The 16933-nt window shown below is 39.0% G+C and overlaps 1 protein-coding gene across 3 annotated transcripts in view; it reads right to left on the reverse strand.

The window, feature by feature from the left end:
• The window catches only part of Usp16 (ubiquitin specific peptidase 16), a 24479-nt gene extending 7578 nt beyond the window's left edge, over positions 1-16901 (reverse strand). Inside the window, exons 1-12 of one of the 3 annotated variants that reach the window (XM_013027507.1) lie at positions 16738-16901; positions 14206-14307; positions 12630-12808; positions 10891-10994; positions 8726-8829; positions 6695-6879; positions 6054-6149; positions 5092-5222; positions 4374-4461; positions 3773-3851; positions 2313-2404; positions 1910-1966 (exon numbers count right to left, since the gene is read on the reverse strand). In XM_013027507.1, the coding sequence (XP_012882961.1) occupies positions 1910-1966; positions 2313-2404; positions 3773-3851; positions 4374-4461; positions 5092-5222; positions 6054-6149; positions 6695-6879; positions 8726-8829; positions 10891-10994; positions 12630-12808; positions 14206-14266 (1176 nt within the window). In that variant the 5' untranslated portion in view covers positions 14267-14307; positions 16738-16901. The remainder of the gene's footprint in view (positions 1-1909; positions 1967-2312; positions 2405-3772; positions 3852-4373; positions 4462-5091; positions 5223-6053; positions 6150-6694; positions 6880-8725; positions 8830-10890; positions 10995-12629; positions 12809-14205; positions 14308-16737) is intronic. The other 2 variants (XM_013027509.1, XM_013027508.1) reach the window with 2 other exon arrangements.
• Between the last annotated feature and the right edge of the window lie 32 nt (positions 16902-16933).

Genomic DNA, 16933 nt, shown 5'->3' on the forward strand with positions numbered 1-16933 from the left:
TGTGTGTGTGTGTGTGTGTGTGTGTGTGTGTGTGTGAATATTGTGGGGCTTGACACTATCCCTGAGCTCTTTTGCTCAAGGGTAACTCTCTACCAGTGTGTGTGTGTGTGTGTGTGTGTGTGTGAATATTGTGGGGCTTGGACACTATCCCTGAGCTCTTTTGCTCAAGGGTAACTCTCTACCAGTGTGTGTGTGTGTGTGTGTGAATTGTGGGGCTTGCACTCAGGGCTTGGACACTATCGCTGAGCTCTTTTGCTCAAGGGTAATGCCCTACTACTTTGAACCTCTCTACCAGTGTGTGTGTGTGTGTATGTGTGTGTGTATTGTGGGGCTTGCACTCAGGGCTTGGACACTATTGCTGAGCTCTTTTGCTCAAGGGTAATGCCCTACCACTATGAACCTCTCTACCAGAGTGTGTGTGTGTGTGTGTGTGTGTGTGTGTGTGTGTTTTGTGGGGCTTGCACTCAGGGCTTGGACACTATCGCTGAGCTCTTTTGCTCAAGGGTAATGCCCTACCACTTTGAACCACAGCTTTACTTCTGGTTTTCTGGTGGTTAATTGGAGATAAGAGTCTCATAAGAGTCTCACAGAGCTGGGCACTGGTGGCTCATGCCTGGAATACTAGCTACTCAGGAGGCTGAGATCTGAGGGTCACGGTTTAAAGCCAGCCCAGGCAGGAAACTCCATGAGACTCCTATCTCCAATTAAAAAATAAAATAAAATTCTAGAAAACCGGAAGTGGTGCTCTGGCTCAAGTGGTAGAGCCCCGCCTTGAGCTGAAGAGTGCAGGAACAGTGCCCAAGCCCAGAGTTCAAGGCCCCACAACAACAACAACAACAAAAGAGTCTCACAGACTTTCCTGACCAGGCTGGCTTTGAACCACAATCCTCAGATCTCAGCCTCCTGAGTAGTTAGGATTATGGGCATGAGCCACCAGCACTGGCCAATAAAATAATTTTAATATGAGAAAAATACATCCAATATATATAGGGTTAAATAACAATAGCAAATGACAGATATCTCATTTTTAAAAGATGACTCTAACTTCTTATTCAAATCCTAAAGATTATTTAATTTTTAAGCAGGTAATATGGTTTGAACTCAGGGCTCGTAGTAGCTTGCTAGGCAGGTACTCTTAACTTTGGGCCATGCCCCCACCCTATTTTTCACTGACTATTTCCTCTCCTGGCTTGTGCCTACTCTTTAGCCTTCTCATGGTGGTTAAGATCACAGATGAATACGCACCACTGTGTTCAGTGAGATAGAGTCTCATGGACTTTTCTGCACAGAATGGAGTAGGACCTCTCTCTTCCCAATTTAATCCTATATAGCTTAGGATGACAGGCATATACCACTGTTCCCAGCCATCAATCAGAAAGGGTCTTATAAACTTTTCTTCCTGGCCTGGCCTCAAACCACAATCTTCTCATTCTCAACCTCCCAAGTAGCTAGGATTGTAAGGGTAAACCACTACCAGTCCCTGGCTTCAAATCCTAAGTTAGTTTCCTCCTTCCCTCCCTCCTTCTCTCCCTCCCTCCTCCTTTCTCTCTTTCTCTCCCTCTTTCTTGCTCTCTCCCTCCCTCCCTCTGTCTCTGTCTCCCCCCCTCCCATCTCTGTCTGTCTGTCTCTCTCCATTATTGTTGGTCAGTCATGGGGCTTGAATTCAGGAGCTGGGTGCTGTCCCTAACTTTCCGCTCAAGGCCAGCACTCTACCATTTTGAGTCACATTGCCACTTCCCTAAATATTATTCTATTTCAAAACATTAAGAAAAGTTTCTCCTTGTTAATGTATAACATTTTAAAATGTGACAAAGCATCTCTAATAAAATCAATAGGGCCTCCTCCCCCCCCAAAAAAAAAAGGAAAAGAAAAGAAAAACTACTTTAACAAAACAGCTCAATGGTCTTACCTGATCATCTAAAACTGGGAGAGACAAATCAAGGAAAGATTCATGAACCAAGGAGACCTTAACCAAACAAAAAAAAAAATTGTAAAAGGAGGAAGACATTCCAATGACACATTATATATTAAGAGACTCCCTACTTTGGGGGCAAGCTTTAATAAACCATTAAGAAAATTTGAAGTGAAAATGTATACAATGTTAAAGACTTTGAGTTACAGATAATAAGTTAAAAATGTTCAAGTAACTTCTTCAAGATTTTACAAGTACTTCCAATGAAGAAACATATATATTGAGGTAGTATGACAAATAGTATTTTATTAAGTTCATTTGTATGTTTGAAAGGAACAGCTGACACGCTGTACTCAATGACTATTCATGCATTAATCGAGTCCCCACAGCACCCACTTACAGTCCGGCATTCATCACACATGATTGTACTAGTTAGTTCACCACCAAAGATGCGATCCACAAAACTTGGTATTGATTTTTTTTTTTCATAATCTGTAAGTTAAAAAAAAATCACAATTACTTTTAAGTGAGAACACATAATTACTATCTATATCTAAACTTTTAGTTTTAATTTCCCATCTACTAAATTTTCTTACAAGCTACTTTACATACAAACTACCTCCAAGTATCACACAAGTTAAAATAACCACCTCTTATGAGTTAGAAAGAAAACACATAAATGTTCCTATGAAAGATCTAGCGGTGAGAGGAAACAAAATTCTGCAAGCCGGTAAAGCTTTCTATCATTCAACCTCTCTACTGGTAAATAAGCAGATCAAACTTGGCTGAATGATACTCTGTCTATCTTCCTGTTTCAGCTCTTTAACATTCTACTAGTGAATACTAAGAAGATACTGTGGTAGCAAACTTGCACAGAAAATAAACGTAACTTGTTTTGTGAACACTAAAATTGAACTACTTCACAAACAATATATCCTTGGGAAATTATTTCAGACAAAAACCTTCCTTTTCATTTTTCTATATTTCCAGAAATTATCTAGATGAGTTTAATATAATGTGATATACTATTCTACAAAAAGATGAAGGGGAGGTGGTGAAGTTGTTTAAGGTATACTGTACAGAGGTGTGGAGTTACTATTTCGAACCGTTCTTGTGCAATTAGTGTATGTTAATGAAAAAGACATGTGTTCAGTGTTTATGCAGAAAGTTGTACGAAATGTGATGGTGATAAGCACCATCTCCTTGGTGCTGGCCAGGTTGTAAGGACAACAGGAAGTAGAGATGCTATGAGTTTACAATCTAATGAAAATTAAATAAAAATAAAAATTTAGTTCTTCAGTTTTACCAGTCACCATGGCTAGTGCATTTTATATAGGAAAGTACCCAATCATCTCACCATCTGATGTTTGCTTGATGGATCTGTCCTAAATCCTACAGACCATACATCAGAACTACGTTCACTTCCTGATAAGAACCAGCCACTAACAACTCATAATATAAGTGTAACTCATTTGCTACTGCCACATTTAATTGCAAGTTGCTTATTTGTCTCAGATGGGATGTCACTGTGTTTTCCAAAATGACCTTGAATTTATAATCCTCCTGCCTCTGCATCCCCAGTGTTGGAATTACAGGCATGTTTTACCACACCTGGCTTGTGATGTCATCTTAGCTATATCTTTGTAAATTTCACAATAATAATACATAAAAAATACACAAGTTAAAAATTTCTAACTATTGAAAATATTGAAATACTAAATAATTTTTAGTTATGTAATGATATAGAGAAATTAAAGGTTTATAACACTTTGTGGCATTGAAATTCAAATGCCAGAAATCCCATCCTATGACACAGAGGAATTCAATCTTAGTGTTTGAGTTCAAAGAGTTAGACATTACCTTTAACTTTATTTTTTAGTTCTTCATCCAATTTTTCAGTAGAATTACCAAAAGCTTTAAGAATTCCTTTACTCACTCTCTAAAAGTAATAAGATAGATATATACTATTAAATACTATTAAATTTAAATTTTATAGCTGTTTTCCTTTATTCTTTCCTGAAGAATAAAGAGGAAGTAGCCCAGATTTACAGAAATTAAAAACATGTCCAAAATCACATTTTCTAACAATTCAAAGCAGCTAAACAGAATTATGCATTATGCTTTCTAGATATAAAAAGTAGTATTAGGAACTCATGCTCAGAGAGTAAAGACATACTGCAAATGGGGACTGTTTTGAAAAAAATGTTTCCAGTACTCTGCTGCTGTACTGGTAAAATTAATATAACTGAGCCTTAAAGGACATCAAATGAACTAGAACATCACAAAAAAAAGAGAATCATTTCTCATTTTCTGGATTTATTCTGACAAAGGTAACATTGGTTGAAAAAGCTGGTATTGAAAAACTTAAAAAAAGTTGTAATGGCCTCAGTGACTAGCTTTAAATAGCAAGTAGCAGAGAAGTTCATGAGATTAGAAAATTTGGTGCTTATAATATGCTAACTTGGTTTTCTTCTGCTCTCATTCCATCCAATAAATAGCGAAGTAGTTCTTGGCTATCTTGCTGCTGGTAGCCTTTAAACCGCACTGCTCTATGGAAAACAAACACAAAGAAAGAACATGTGTAAGTCCAGTAAAATATGAAGCTAGGGCTGGGAATATGGCTTAGTGGTAAAGTGCTTGTCTAGCACTCATGAAGCCTTGGATTCAATTCCTCAGTACAACATAAACAGAAAAAGCCAGAAGTGGCACTGTGGCTCAAGTGGTAAGGTTGCTAGCCTTTAGCAAAAGAGCTCAGGGGCAGCATCCAGGCTCTGAGTTGAAGCCCCAGGACTGGCAAAAAAAAAAATAAAAATTGTTTTTTAATTTCTTTATTATTATTTTTATTGTTGTTATTTATGTGGTAATGAGAAATTGAGCCCAGGGCCTCATGCATGCTAGGCAAGTACTCTACCACTAAGCCCTATTCCCAGCCCTGATATTTTAATTTTTAAATCTTACGATTTTATCCCAAATGTATTTCTCTTTCACCTAAGAACAGCTATGCTAAATTAGCAAATAAAATACATTTCATTTAAATCCAAATAAATTTGCTTTAATATATGCACACACACACACACACACACACACACAACTAGGCTGATGATGATGCTACTACAGGTTTAAAATTTCTTCCCAGCATCTTGCTGATGCACTGAAGGCACAATTGAGTGGATACTCACTTTTTACAGACCTGAGAAAAGAGTTCTCGAGGCGTCACAATTCCCTTCTTGGTCTCTTGCATCTCATTTAGAAACTGGCTCATGGCTAAAGTAAGAGGGCCAGGGGGCTCAAGGTGTATTTCTAAGGATTCCTGAATATGGGAATAAAAATTAATTTTCAGTCAAATTTTGGAATTATTTACTTCATCAAAATAGAACCAATTAATATATATTGCCAATATTTCTGATAACTGTCCTAAAGGTGGTTTGAAAAGCACTTATTTGGCCAGGTGACAGTAGCCTGCAATACTAGCTACTCAGCAGGGTGAGAACTGAACCATGGTTCAAAGCCACAAAACTGGAAGTAGTGCTGTTGCTCAAAGTGACAGAGGGCTAGCCTTAGAGCTCAGGGAAGGCATCCAGGCCCTAAGTTTAAGTCATATGGCGCTCTCTCTCTCTCTCTCTTACACACACACAAAGCACAATACATGTGAAGTTGAAGCAGGAGAATTGAGAGTATAGTCCTCCTATAGTAACATCCTATTGGAATAAAAGAAGACCCAGATATTTTCCCTTCAAAGTTGTCTTATGATGAATTCAACTATTTTTAGTTTTAGATCATCAGGAACTTATTTCCTAGGAATGAAAGCTAAAGCACATTGAAAATAACAAAAATGAGGAAGATAAAATTCATTTGGCTACATAGCACTTAAGTCACCTAGAAATACTTTAAAAACAAAAAAGACTTTGCATGCTGGTGACTCACAATGATAATCCTAACTACTCAGCAAGGTGAGAACTGAAGATTGAGGTTCAAAGCCAGCCCAGGCAGAAAAGTCTGTAAGACTTTTATCTCCAATCAACCACAATAAAATTGTGGTTCAAGACAGAAATGCACCTCAATTCTTTAAAGCAATTTAGAGTACATATATTCACAGAGAGAAAGATTACTCATAAAATTAAAAAAAAAAGTAAGTACGTACTGTTAATGCCAAATCAGGTGGTTCAATTTTTACAATTGTTCCAGACATTTTCACTTCTTTCAGTAGTTCTCTAAGCACTGGTGTTTGTGATAAATTCTAGAATGCAGGATGGAAAAGAAAAGGAAAATGGTTTATAAAGGCCAAACAATTCATTGAATATTTCTTTAGGTGCATATTCTACTAAAACAGAAAATCACACCAAATCTGAAATATGCATTGATTTGTTCTTAGAACCCGAAACATGACAGTATACTCATACCCAACTCTACATAGTTCATAAAGTGACTCATCAGTTCAAAAGGGCATTCTTCTCTCTCATTGCCCAGTGGAAAGGACCTCTTCCTATCACAATTTTCTCAGTGTTACCTATACCTGCCCATTTGTTTCTGTACCAGCTCATCTGTGCCTCCCTGATCCAAATGCAAGGTTCCTGAGGGCAGGTGCCTTGACTGCTGGAAACCTTATATATCCAGAACTTATCACAATGCTTTATAGTATGCAACAAATATTTTTTATGTTCATTTTGAATATACAGACATAAATTATAGGACAGAAGCAGGAGATCCTCAGTATGCTAAATGACAAATCCTATGGGGAAAATGTCAGATTTTTTTTAAATAGGAAAAAAGGAAAAACAGTACCTGCATAACTGCATTGAAGAAGCATGTATTTCCCAAATTACTGAGTCCTTTCACTGTTATTTGGGAGGCAGAATTCATGGGAGGATTTTCTTTAGCTATGCTTTCCTTTTTTTCTCTCTCTTGTTCATTTTTACTCTCTTTTTCTAATTTTTTATTTTCAAGTTCAATGTTCCCATTATCTTTTTCTGTTTTGAAAAGAAAAAGAAGAGTTTTGGGAAAATAGACAATGTAAGCATACTGAATGCAAAGTTATATTTAGAACACAGTATTAAAATTTCTGATTTTTACCTCATGTTTTTACTTGCTATCAATTTGATTTTAAATGTTCTCTAATGAATATAAGTAATTTACCATAGAAAGAAAACTACTAGAAAAATACTCAGAACTGATGTAAGCACTAGTTTGAAAAATAAAACCAAACCGTATATGCTTTGGTTTACATCATTCCTTTATTATTACATTAACATTTTCTATAAATGATCACATCTTATCTCCTGAATAGACACTAAACAATTAAGTATAGACTGTGCATATAATATGTGTCTAAATGAATTTGAAAGGCCAAAAAAACATAGTTAAGAACAACACTGATTCTGAGAAAGATACTTATTGTCTATAAATATCTCAAGAATAAGAATGAACCTGAATATGATGATATAAGGATTGTGTTTTGAGGTCATTCCATACAAAACATTTATGAGATCTTATCTCAAAAATAAGCCAGATAGGGGCTGGGAAGGTGGCTCAGTGATAGAGTGCTTGCCTTGCATGCATGAGGCCCTGAGTTTGATTCCTCAGCACCACATATGCAGAAAAAGCCGGAAGTGGCACTGTGGCTCAAGTGGTAGAGTGCTAGTCTTTAGCTGAAGAGCTGAGAGACAGCACACAGGCCCAGAGTTCAGGCCCCATGACCAGCAAAAGAAAAAAAAAAAAAGCCTGATGTGGGGGCTTACAGCTATAATCTTAACTATTAGGTCCAGGGCCAGCCCAAGCAAAAGTATAAGACCTATCTGAAAAATAAAGTAGAAGTAAATGTAAAAGAACTGGGACATGATTCAAATTATAGACCCTGATTCAATTTTCAAGCCCCAGTAACACACACACACACACACACACACACACACACACACACACACACCTCAAAAATATCTGACCATTAGGAACTCCAAATCTTTGTTTTGTTTGCAGGAAGACCAGAATATTTCACACACACACACACACACACACACACACACACACACACACACACACACACACACACACACACACACACACACCCCTCAAAAATATCTGACCATTAGGAACTCCAAATCTTTGTTTTGTTTGCAGGAAGACCAGAATATTTCTACTACAAAAAGCACTATAGTAAATACAGTAAAAGCAAACCTTTATTTTACTTTGCAGAAAGACTAGAATGTTTCTATTGTTTCTATTACAAAAAGTACAGGTGGCTCATGCCTGTAATCCTAGCTATTCAGGAAGTTCAGATTTGAGGATCACAGTTTGAAGGCCAGCCTGAACAGAAAAGTTCTCAAGAGACTCTTACCTCCAATTAACCACTAAAAACCAGAAGTGGAACTGAGGCTCAAAGTGGTAGAACTCTAGCCTGAATGAAAAAGCTCAGGGACAGTGCGCAGGCTCTGAGGCCAAGCCCCATGACCAACAAAAATAAATAAAATAAAAATATAAAAAGAAAGAAAATCTACAATAAACTCCAGGTCTGGGTTATGGGAACAGGGCCTCCTGGTACTACTGTAGGTCATGCCCTCAATATATATGACTGTGCCATTTCACACATCTCCTCCAGCAATAATAATACATAACATTGAATAAACCCCTTGACTCAAAAATAGTGTCACAGTATCAGCCATAATTAATGTAACCAGCTATATTACTAGTAGTATAATAACTAAAGCTAAATGTAAACAGATAAGCAAAGACTGGCACTGAAGAAGGAGGATTATAAATTCAAGGTGAGCCTAAAGTCCATAAAGAGTCCCTGTCTCAGATAAACAAACATAAATATATTACCTGGTTTTGGAGCTGTAATACGAGCTTGTTTTCTAATATAATCAACCACTTGGCCCAATCGGTTTGAACTACAATACTGGACTTCCTCATCACAGATATAACACCTATGTCCCAAAAGATCAGGGAAGAAAAATGACAAACTGACAATTCAAAAAAGGAGAGACAAATCATAATACTTCAGGGAACCCAAAGTATGTAACTACCCAATTATTTCTATTAGAAAAGTTAGAAAAAGAAAAAAAAATCTCTGGGAATGGTGGCTCACAACTATAATCCTAGTTACCCAGGAGGCTGAGATGGAGAGAACAGAAATCAAGGTCAGGATAAAGAAAGAATTCATGATGCTCCCAACTCAAACCAATAAAAAGCTAGTCTGTCATTCCAGCTATTGAGGTAGCATAAATTAAGCAATCTAGGTCAACCCAGGCAAAAGTGAGATCTTATTTGAAACTTAATGAAAGCAAAAGAGGCTGGGAATGTGGCTTCAGTGGTACAGCGCTTGCCTAGCAAGCACAAGACCCTGAGTTCAAATCCTAAAACCCATTCCCCCAGAAATGGAAAAACTGAGAATAAAAATTCCGTTTTCTTTTAGAATCCAATATAAACTAACTCTGATTTATTATTAGTAAGGTTATCCATAGAAGTGGTGCTATTGCTCAAGTGGTAGAGGACTGAGTACAAAGAGGCTCAGGGACAGCCTCCAGGCCCCGAGTTCAAGCCAGAGGACCAGCAAAACAAACAAAACCCATAAATGTAGATCCTCATGTCAGTATGAGAAGTTACTGTATCAATGAAATAAATACATTAGGTTAGGATTAAAGGAAAACTTAAAACAAACAAACAAACAAAAACCTCTTGTCATATACACCGGTGGCTCAAGCCTGAATTCTGATTATTCCTCAGGAGGCTGAGATCTCACGATTGAGGTTCAAAGCCAGCCTGGGTAGAAAAGTCCCCATGAGCAAAAGAGCTCAGGTACAGCACCTAGGCCCCGAGTTCAAATCCCATGGACAACAACAACAATCAAAAGATTATCCAGAATTATAGTGAAATATAAGTACTGTGAAAATTCCAAACACTTTAACTGACTGAACACAATGTTAACACCAAAAGTTTCTTCTACCAGGAGCTGGTGAATCACACCTATAATCCTAGCTAATCAGAAGGCTGAGATCTGAGGATCATGCTTCAAAGCCAAATCCAGATAGGAAATTCCATGAGACTCTTTTCTCCAATTAACCACCAGAAAACCAGAAGTGGTGCTGTGGCTCAAAGTGTTAGAATGCTAGCCTTGAGCTAAGGAGCTCATGGAATTTAAGCCCCACGACAGACCCCCCCCCCAAAAAAAAAACTTTTCTGTACATAATTTAAATTATAGATCTACACCAACAAAAATTAATGGGTTATACAACTGACAGATGTTTAGTGAGCCTTGTGGCAAAAGTAGCTTTTAATGAAGTAAAAATGTGTTTTCATGATGTTAAAAATAGGAACAATACCAGGCCTGGCATTTAATTTTCACACAAATTGATTACAAACATTTTACTACATTCTTCGCACCCCCCCACCACGCCCCCCGTCAGTCCTAGGGCTTGAACTCAGGGTCTGGACACTGTCTCTGAGCTTCTTTCCCTCAAGGCTAGTAGTACTCTACCACTTGAGCCACAGCCCCACTTCTGGCCTTTTCTGTGTATGTGGTACTGAGGAATCTAACCTAGGGCTTCATACATGCTAGGCAAACACTCTACCACTAAGCCACATTCCCAGCCCTTTACTACATTCTTATTCACCATAATTTGCTCCTAATATCTAATCTTTAAATTAAAACAATCCACCGTGTGTGTGTGTGTGTGTGTGTATGTGAGTGAGAGAGAGAGAGAGAGAGCATGTTCAAGTGCGTATCATCCATCTATCTATCTATCTATCTAGGTGAAGACACCTAAATTACATACATGCTACAACCCTCTGCTTGTGCAGTACTAAGCAAAACATTTTCATATCATATCATCATATTTGTTAGCCTTCCGTGATGGTTAAAGAAAATAATAAAGCTACAAAAACCTACTTTCTTCCTTGTAAACATTTCCAAGTAATTTCATTTCCCCATAGTTTCACTTCCTAATATTTCAAATATCCACTTAGAGGACACAAGAATTGGAACTCACCATACACTCCAGTTGTCCAAATTAAGAACCAAACAGTGAGGCTCCGAGCGAGGTGTTTTGTAGTGCTTCAAGGCATGTTGTTCCTGGGAATCCCTGCCACAGCCCTAGGAAATCATAACTATCAACCTTAAAGCCATAAAAACCCACCAAAAGAAGATGGAATTCAGAATCTTTCATGAATACAGAAGTCCCTCAGAACTTCTGCCATTCTTACTACTTGACAATAAAGTATTCAAATCTAGAAAGATTCTATATTTTGTAAAAACAAAAAACCAAGCTTTAAATATCCATAGGCAATTGAGGATCTTGTAAGTACTCTTCATCTCCAGCCTGTCCTTCCCAGATCCAATTAAACTACATGGATTCACTCACTCATCAAATCTGGACTGGACATCTTAACAACCTTTCAGATTTTGTCTTCAGCTGAGCACGGGTGGCTCACACCTATAATTCTACTTACTCAGGAGACTGAGATCTGAGAATTGTAGTTCAAACCTAGCTATGAGACTCTAATTAGCCAGCAAAAAGCTAGAGGTTGAGTTGACTCAAGTGGGCAGAGCACCAGCCTTGACCAAAAAAGCTATGAGAGCACTAGGCCCTGTATTCAAGCTCCTGTGCCAACACACACACACACATACACACACACACACACACACACACACACACACTCCCGACACACAATCACTTCAGTTTCCTTCATCACATACATTTTCAGTTTATGTTTTTTGTTTTTTTTTTTGGCCAGTACTGGGTTTTGAATTCAGGTCCTATGCCCTGTCCCTAAGTTTCTTTTGCTCGAGGCTAGCACTCTACCACTTGAGCCGCAGCACCAAGTCCAGGCTTTTCTGTTTATGTGGTGCTTCACGCATGCTAGGCAAGCACTCTGCCACTAAACCACCTTCTCAGCCCTCAGTTTAATTTCTTAAAACAAAGGTCTATTTGTACAATGTACAATTTAAAAATTCTTTTTTCCTTCAAATTCCTACTGAACAAAACTGATACCCTCTGACCTAACTTCCCTTTACAGTGTCAACTCTCAGTCTTCTTACTCACCTCACAACTATAGCTAAAAGCACGTTGTTCCATACGTCCTGGAGCCTTTACCATTATTGACACCTAACCAAATCTCACCCACTTTTCAAGCTCTTGTTCAAAAGCCATCTCTTCAAAGAAGTTTATGTTAATATCCTCCTCAATGAGAAAAAATGATATTCTTCCAGTAAACATTCCCCCACAAAACATGGAGTTGCCCTAGCCAGATATCCATGCATTGCCCCTAACATGTGGCCTGATAAGAGCTCATAGCCAGTCTACCCATCCCAAGCAATTATCCTCAATGAAAGGGAGCTGCCTTGCGAGGATTCCCACTTCTCCCCCAAACTGGGCCATATCCAATGGCTCTATGGCATGGTACAAGGGCCTAGCCCCTTGCCTCAATTCTGACCTCTTAAAGAGCAGAGTGCACTGAGGTTAGTTGAGGCCCTACTACAACCAGTTCTACATTCTACTACTTCCTCTGCCTAATTCTACTTCTCAACACTTTTTCTAGTGTTGTACCTGAGAAAATTCTGAAATAATCTCCAAAGACACTAAATCTCACGCTTGGATTCAGTTCCCCAACAGCATGACTTATACCTGGCCGGCAACCTAATGAGCCATATGGGGCTTTCGGGTAATATCTTCTAACATAGTTCAGAGAGCTCTCTAAAATCCCATGTTGACCAAAAATTAAGCATTACCTGATGGCCACATTTGAGACACAGCCAAACTGAAGGGTTTTCTTCTGTTTCTTCTTCAGACTTATCTTTAACTTTATTGTCTGTCTTACAGTCTTCACAAATATTCCATTCCACATTCACTAAAGCTTTTTTCAAATTACCTTGTTCCAATCCTTTTCTAATATGTCTGCATATGGGTTCTATAAAATAATTTTTAAAAGGACATGTAAGAAAAGTATCTTTGACTCAATTGATGTCAAAACTTACCCACTGAAACTTGAAAAATTATTTTAACAAACACATTTTAGATAATCAGAAAACTTTTGCTTAATATTTGAATAGAATGAGATGATTATATGTGAAACACTATTTGTTTTCTTTCTTTTTCTTTTTGGTAGGAGTGCTAGGGATTGAATGCAGGGTCTTGCATGTGCTGAACGAGTATTCTAACACGGAGCTAAAACTAAGCCCCCCCCCCCAACACCAGGTGTCCTGGGTACTACTCTACCAGCAGAGTTTGAGGTGCTTTTGAAGTTTCTCTTGAACACTATCATCTAGAAGATACTATTATTCCCAATAACAAATTAGAAAACCTAAGCTAATGTCCAAGATCAAGAAGTACTAGGTGAGACTATACTAGGGGTTGGATTCAAGCCTCTCTGACTTCGTAACTCATGCTTCCAACTCTGACTTCAGGGAGTAAAGGCACTTTGAAAAGGCCAAACCCACTATAAAGACAAGTAATGACAATCACACTAAGTGTAAATATGCAGCTGGACCCAAGATTACTGGGGATAGATGAGTAACGGGTTTTGGTGGAGTTACTTCAGTCACACTGATGTCTTAAGAACTAGTCAATGACACAACTGGCTTAATGTCCAATGAATATGAATCAAGAAATAATATACATGAAAATATGATCATGAAGATAAACTACTGACTCTCAGTCATCAAAGGAAACACAAACTAAAGTAAGAGGCTATCAGCCAGGTGCAGATGGCTCATGACGAAAATCCAGCTATTCAAGAGGCTAGATGTGGAAGACTGCAGTTCAAAGCTAGCTGGGGCAGAAAAGACTATGAAACTCCATTTTCAATTAACCAGAAAAAAAGCTGCTGGTCTAGACCAGACAGACACACAAGATGAGCAAGCAGAAGGGAAATATTTGGGCACTTTATTGGGCTGCCAAAGGGCTTGTAAAATAGCACAGCATTTATGAATGGCAATCAGCAACATAATCAAAAGAGCTTCAAAATCTTTATACCCTTTGAGTCAAAATAATTCTACTTCTAGGATCTGTACCAAGAAAATAACCCAGATACACACAGATGTTTAGTAACAAGATGTTCATGATTGTGTAACTGATAACACTAAAAAATAAAGGCTTCCTAAATTTGCCAGAGGATTAGCTAAGTAAATTACAAACTATGTACTCATGGTCCTCTCATCAGTGGGATAATGAAATAATGGGATGGACTATTTAATGACATGTAGAGATAAACATAAAAATGCAGATTACATAACAATCTCATTTTTATATATTAAAATATCCATTTAGGAATAAGAACAATTTAAAAATTCAATTAGTGAAATATACCTAAAGATTCAGAGGTGTCATCAATTGCAACAGATTTTCCCTTTGTCCGTTTCTTTCCCATGTTGATACTTTATGGAGTACTTACTGACACAAAATAAAAATCTAGAAAAAAAGATAAAAGTTAGCTTGACCAAAAAAAAAGTATTTCACATTGCTCTAGGATACAGAAAAACAGCTGAGCCACATACAATACTTTGCATGTCTAGCAATTTTTATAATTTACAAACACGACTGACAAATCTATATATCTTACCTACTTCGTGTGTGTGTGTGTGTGTGTGTGTGTGTGTGTGTGTGTGTGTCCTTAAGCTTGACTCAGGGCCTACGCACTGGCCTTGAGCTTTTAGTTCAAGGCTAGCACTCTACCATTTAAGCCACACCTTCACTTCCAGGTTTTCTGTAGTTAATTTGAGGTAAGAGTTTCACTGACTATTCCGCCTGGGCTGGCTTTGAAATCCTCAGATTTTAACCTCCTCAGTAGCTTAGATTACAGAAATGAGCTAATCAACAAAGAAACACAAGGATACATATAAAAAGAAACATGTTACGTGTTTTTTCCTGCTTTAAAGATAGCATTTAAGAGGCTTTCAGTCTACTGAAAATGTATTCATTTCCTAATAAACTTTGCTACCACTTTATTTTTTTTAAAAAGGTAACATTTAGTATAATACAATACAATGTATCCTATCTAGAACTGTAGACTTTTGGGGGGGGGGGGGAAACAGTACTTGCCTCCAATTTCACTTCCTCTAGTCTGTGCTGTATCACAAACACAATCTGAAGATGAAGGCCACTCTAATCTCATATATCACTTTTTTGATAGAAAATATTTAAGAGTAAATCATTCCAAGCTTAGTCTCAACTTGACATTCAGTCCTTTATCATCTGACCACACTGCTTTGGCAACCTTGTCCCTCATTATTCTTCAACAATAACAAACAAGCTACTAAAGTTATAATTAGATGGTGCTTTTGTTCTTTAAAGTCCTTCCAATAAACATTACCACATCAGATTTTCCCAACAAACCTTTGAATGAGGACATGTCACTAAAGAAGAAATTCAGAAGCAAATGGTTTAAAGATCACAAGGTGGCAGGTATGTAACTAAAAGTTCCAAGACCATCCTTCTGTACAAGTCCACCCTTCCAATCAAGTCCATCTCTTCAGTATCCTCCTAAAAACAACTTGCCCACTTTTCTGTGCTTTTGCTTTCTAGTTGAGAAGTTTTTGCCACCTGTACAAATCTTAGAGTATCTCCCAGTATTCCATTTCAATGAAGCGTTAGGCAAGTCTGGTGCTCTAAACAACAACCTCTCTTTAGCACATCTCCTGTGTTTAAAGTGTGCACAATGCAGTTTCCTTTTATACGATATAACAGTGGACTGCTTGGGGTTTTTCTTTCTGAAGACTTTACATGCTTTTTTTCTGTACAATGTAAATAAAGTCCTACGAGAAAGACAGTTCTAGACAATACTTCCAAGCTGCCTACAGATTTAGTACAGTGTCAGAACACAGTCAGTATTCAAGAAATATTTCTCGTGTTGCAATAGGAAAATAGAATAGTACCTGAGTCATAAAAGATGATTACAAGGTGCAAAAGTAGGTACATAAGAATGGAGTGAACAAGCTCTGGAGAAAAAGAAAAAGATGAAGAAGGAAGAAATCAGTGAAGAAGGCGGTACTAGTAAATGTGCTGCTCATACTCCAAAGGGAAGCTTGAAGGACGAATTGTAACCGCTGCCGGCGGAGGGCAATGAGTGGACTGAATGGTCTGCAAAGACCTCCTGTAAAGTTCTGACAGCTACAGACGCAAATGACAGAACCGTGGAAAGAATTGTGTCATTGGCTATGAAACATCGCTAAATCCATCCGTTTAAGTTCAGATGCGTCTTCGGATAAGACCTAACTACAGTCTTGGTCAAATAAATCAAAGCTAGTCTGGCCAGGCCTCCTCTCGACCCAATGCCCTGTTACTGCTGCCCTCCCGGGCTCCCGCTGCCTTACTCTGTGCCATCCCAAGCTGTGTGTGGACAAACTTTGGCCAGCCGGTTTTCCATGCTTTGCTGAGACTGGGCCTCTCCCACAAGCCTTCGACTGGACAGGTGACAGATCCTGCTTTTCCTACTAGCCACGTGGTGGCAGCTGCAAACCTGGCCTAGACTCAGTTTCCACCACGGCTCCCCTCCCCGGCCCCAAGTCAACCACCCCCCGAGGACCAGCGCCTGCCAACCCCTGTCTCCCTTTTTCTTTCCCTCAAACTGCTCCGCACCGTGGGGGGCGCGGAGGGGGGAGGGGAGATGTCAGGGTCCACAGGGGGCGGGAGGGACAACGACCCCGGCAACTGATTGGTCAGCTCCTAAACTGACAAAAAAGGGAACCAATGAGAACTCGGTACCGGGAAGGGACCCGGCAACGCGGTCCAGAAAAGAGGGAGGGGACCCCAAAAAAAGGGTTGGAGGGCAGAAAATTCCAGATCTCAGAGCCGAGAAAGTTACACAAGTGGTGACTGGGAGTCAGCGGGACCAGAACTCACCCACGGCGACAGCGCCCATAACTGCATCCTCCAAGGGGCCTCTGGGCTGGGAAGCCAGCTGCGTCTTCCTCCCTCCCGGTGACGAAGAGAGAGCGAGCGAGACACAGCCCGAGTGACCCTCGGAACGCAGCCACTTCCGGAACGCGGCATTATGGGAAGCGACTCGACCGGGCTTCTCAGTGGGCGCATGCGCGCA

This window comes from Dipodomys ordii, unplaced genomic scaffold (genome assembly GCF_000151885.1).
Source record: "Dipodomys ordii isolate 6190 unplaced genomic scaffold, Dord_2.0 Scaffold104, whole genome shotgun sequence".
NCBI lineage: Eukaryota > Metazoa > Chordata > Mammalia > Rodentia > Heteromyidae > Dipodomys > Dipodomys ordii.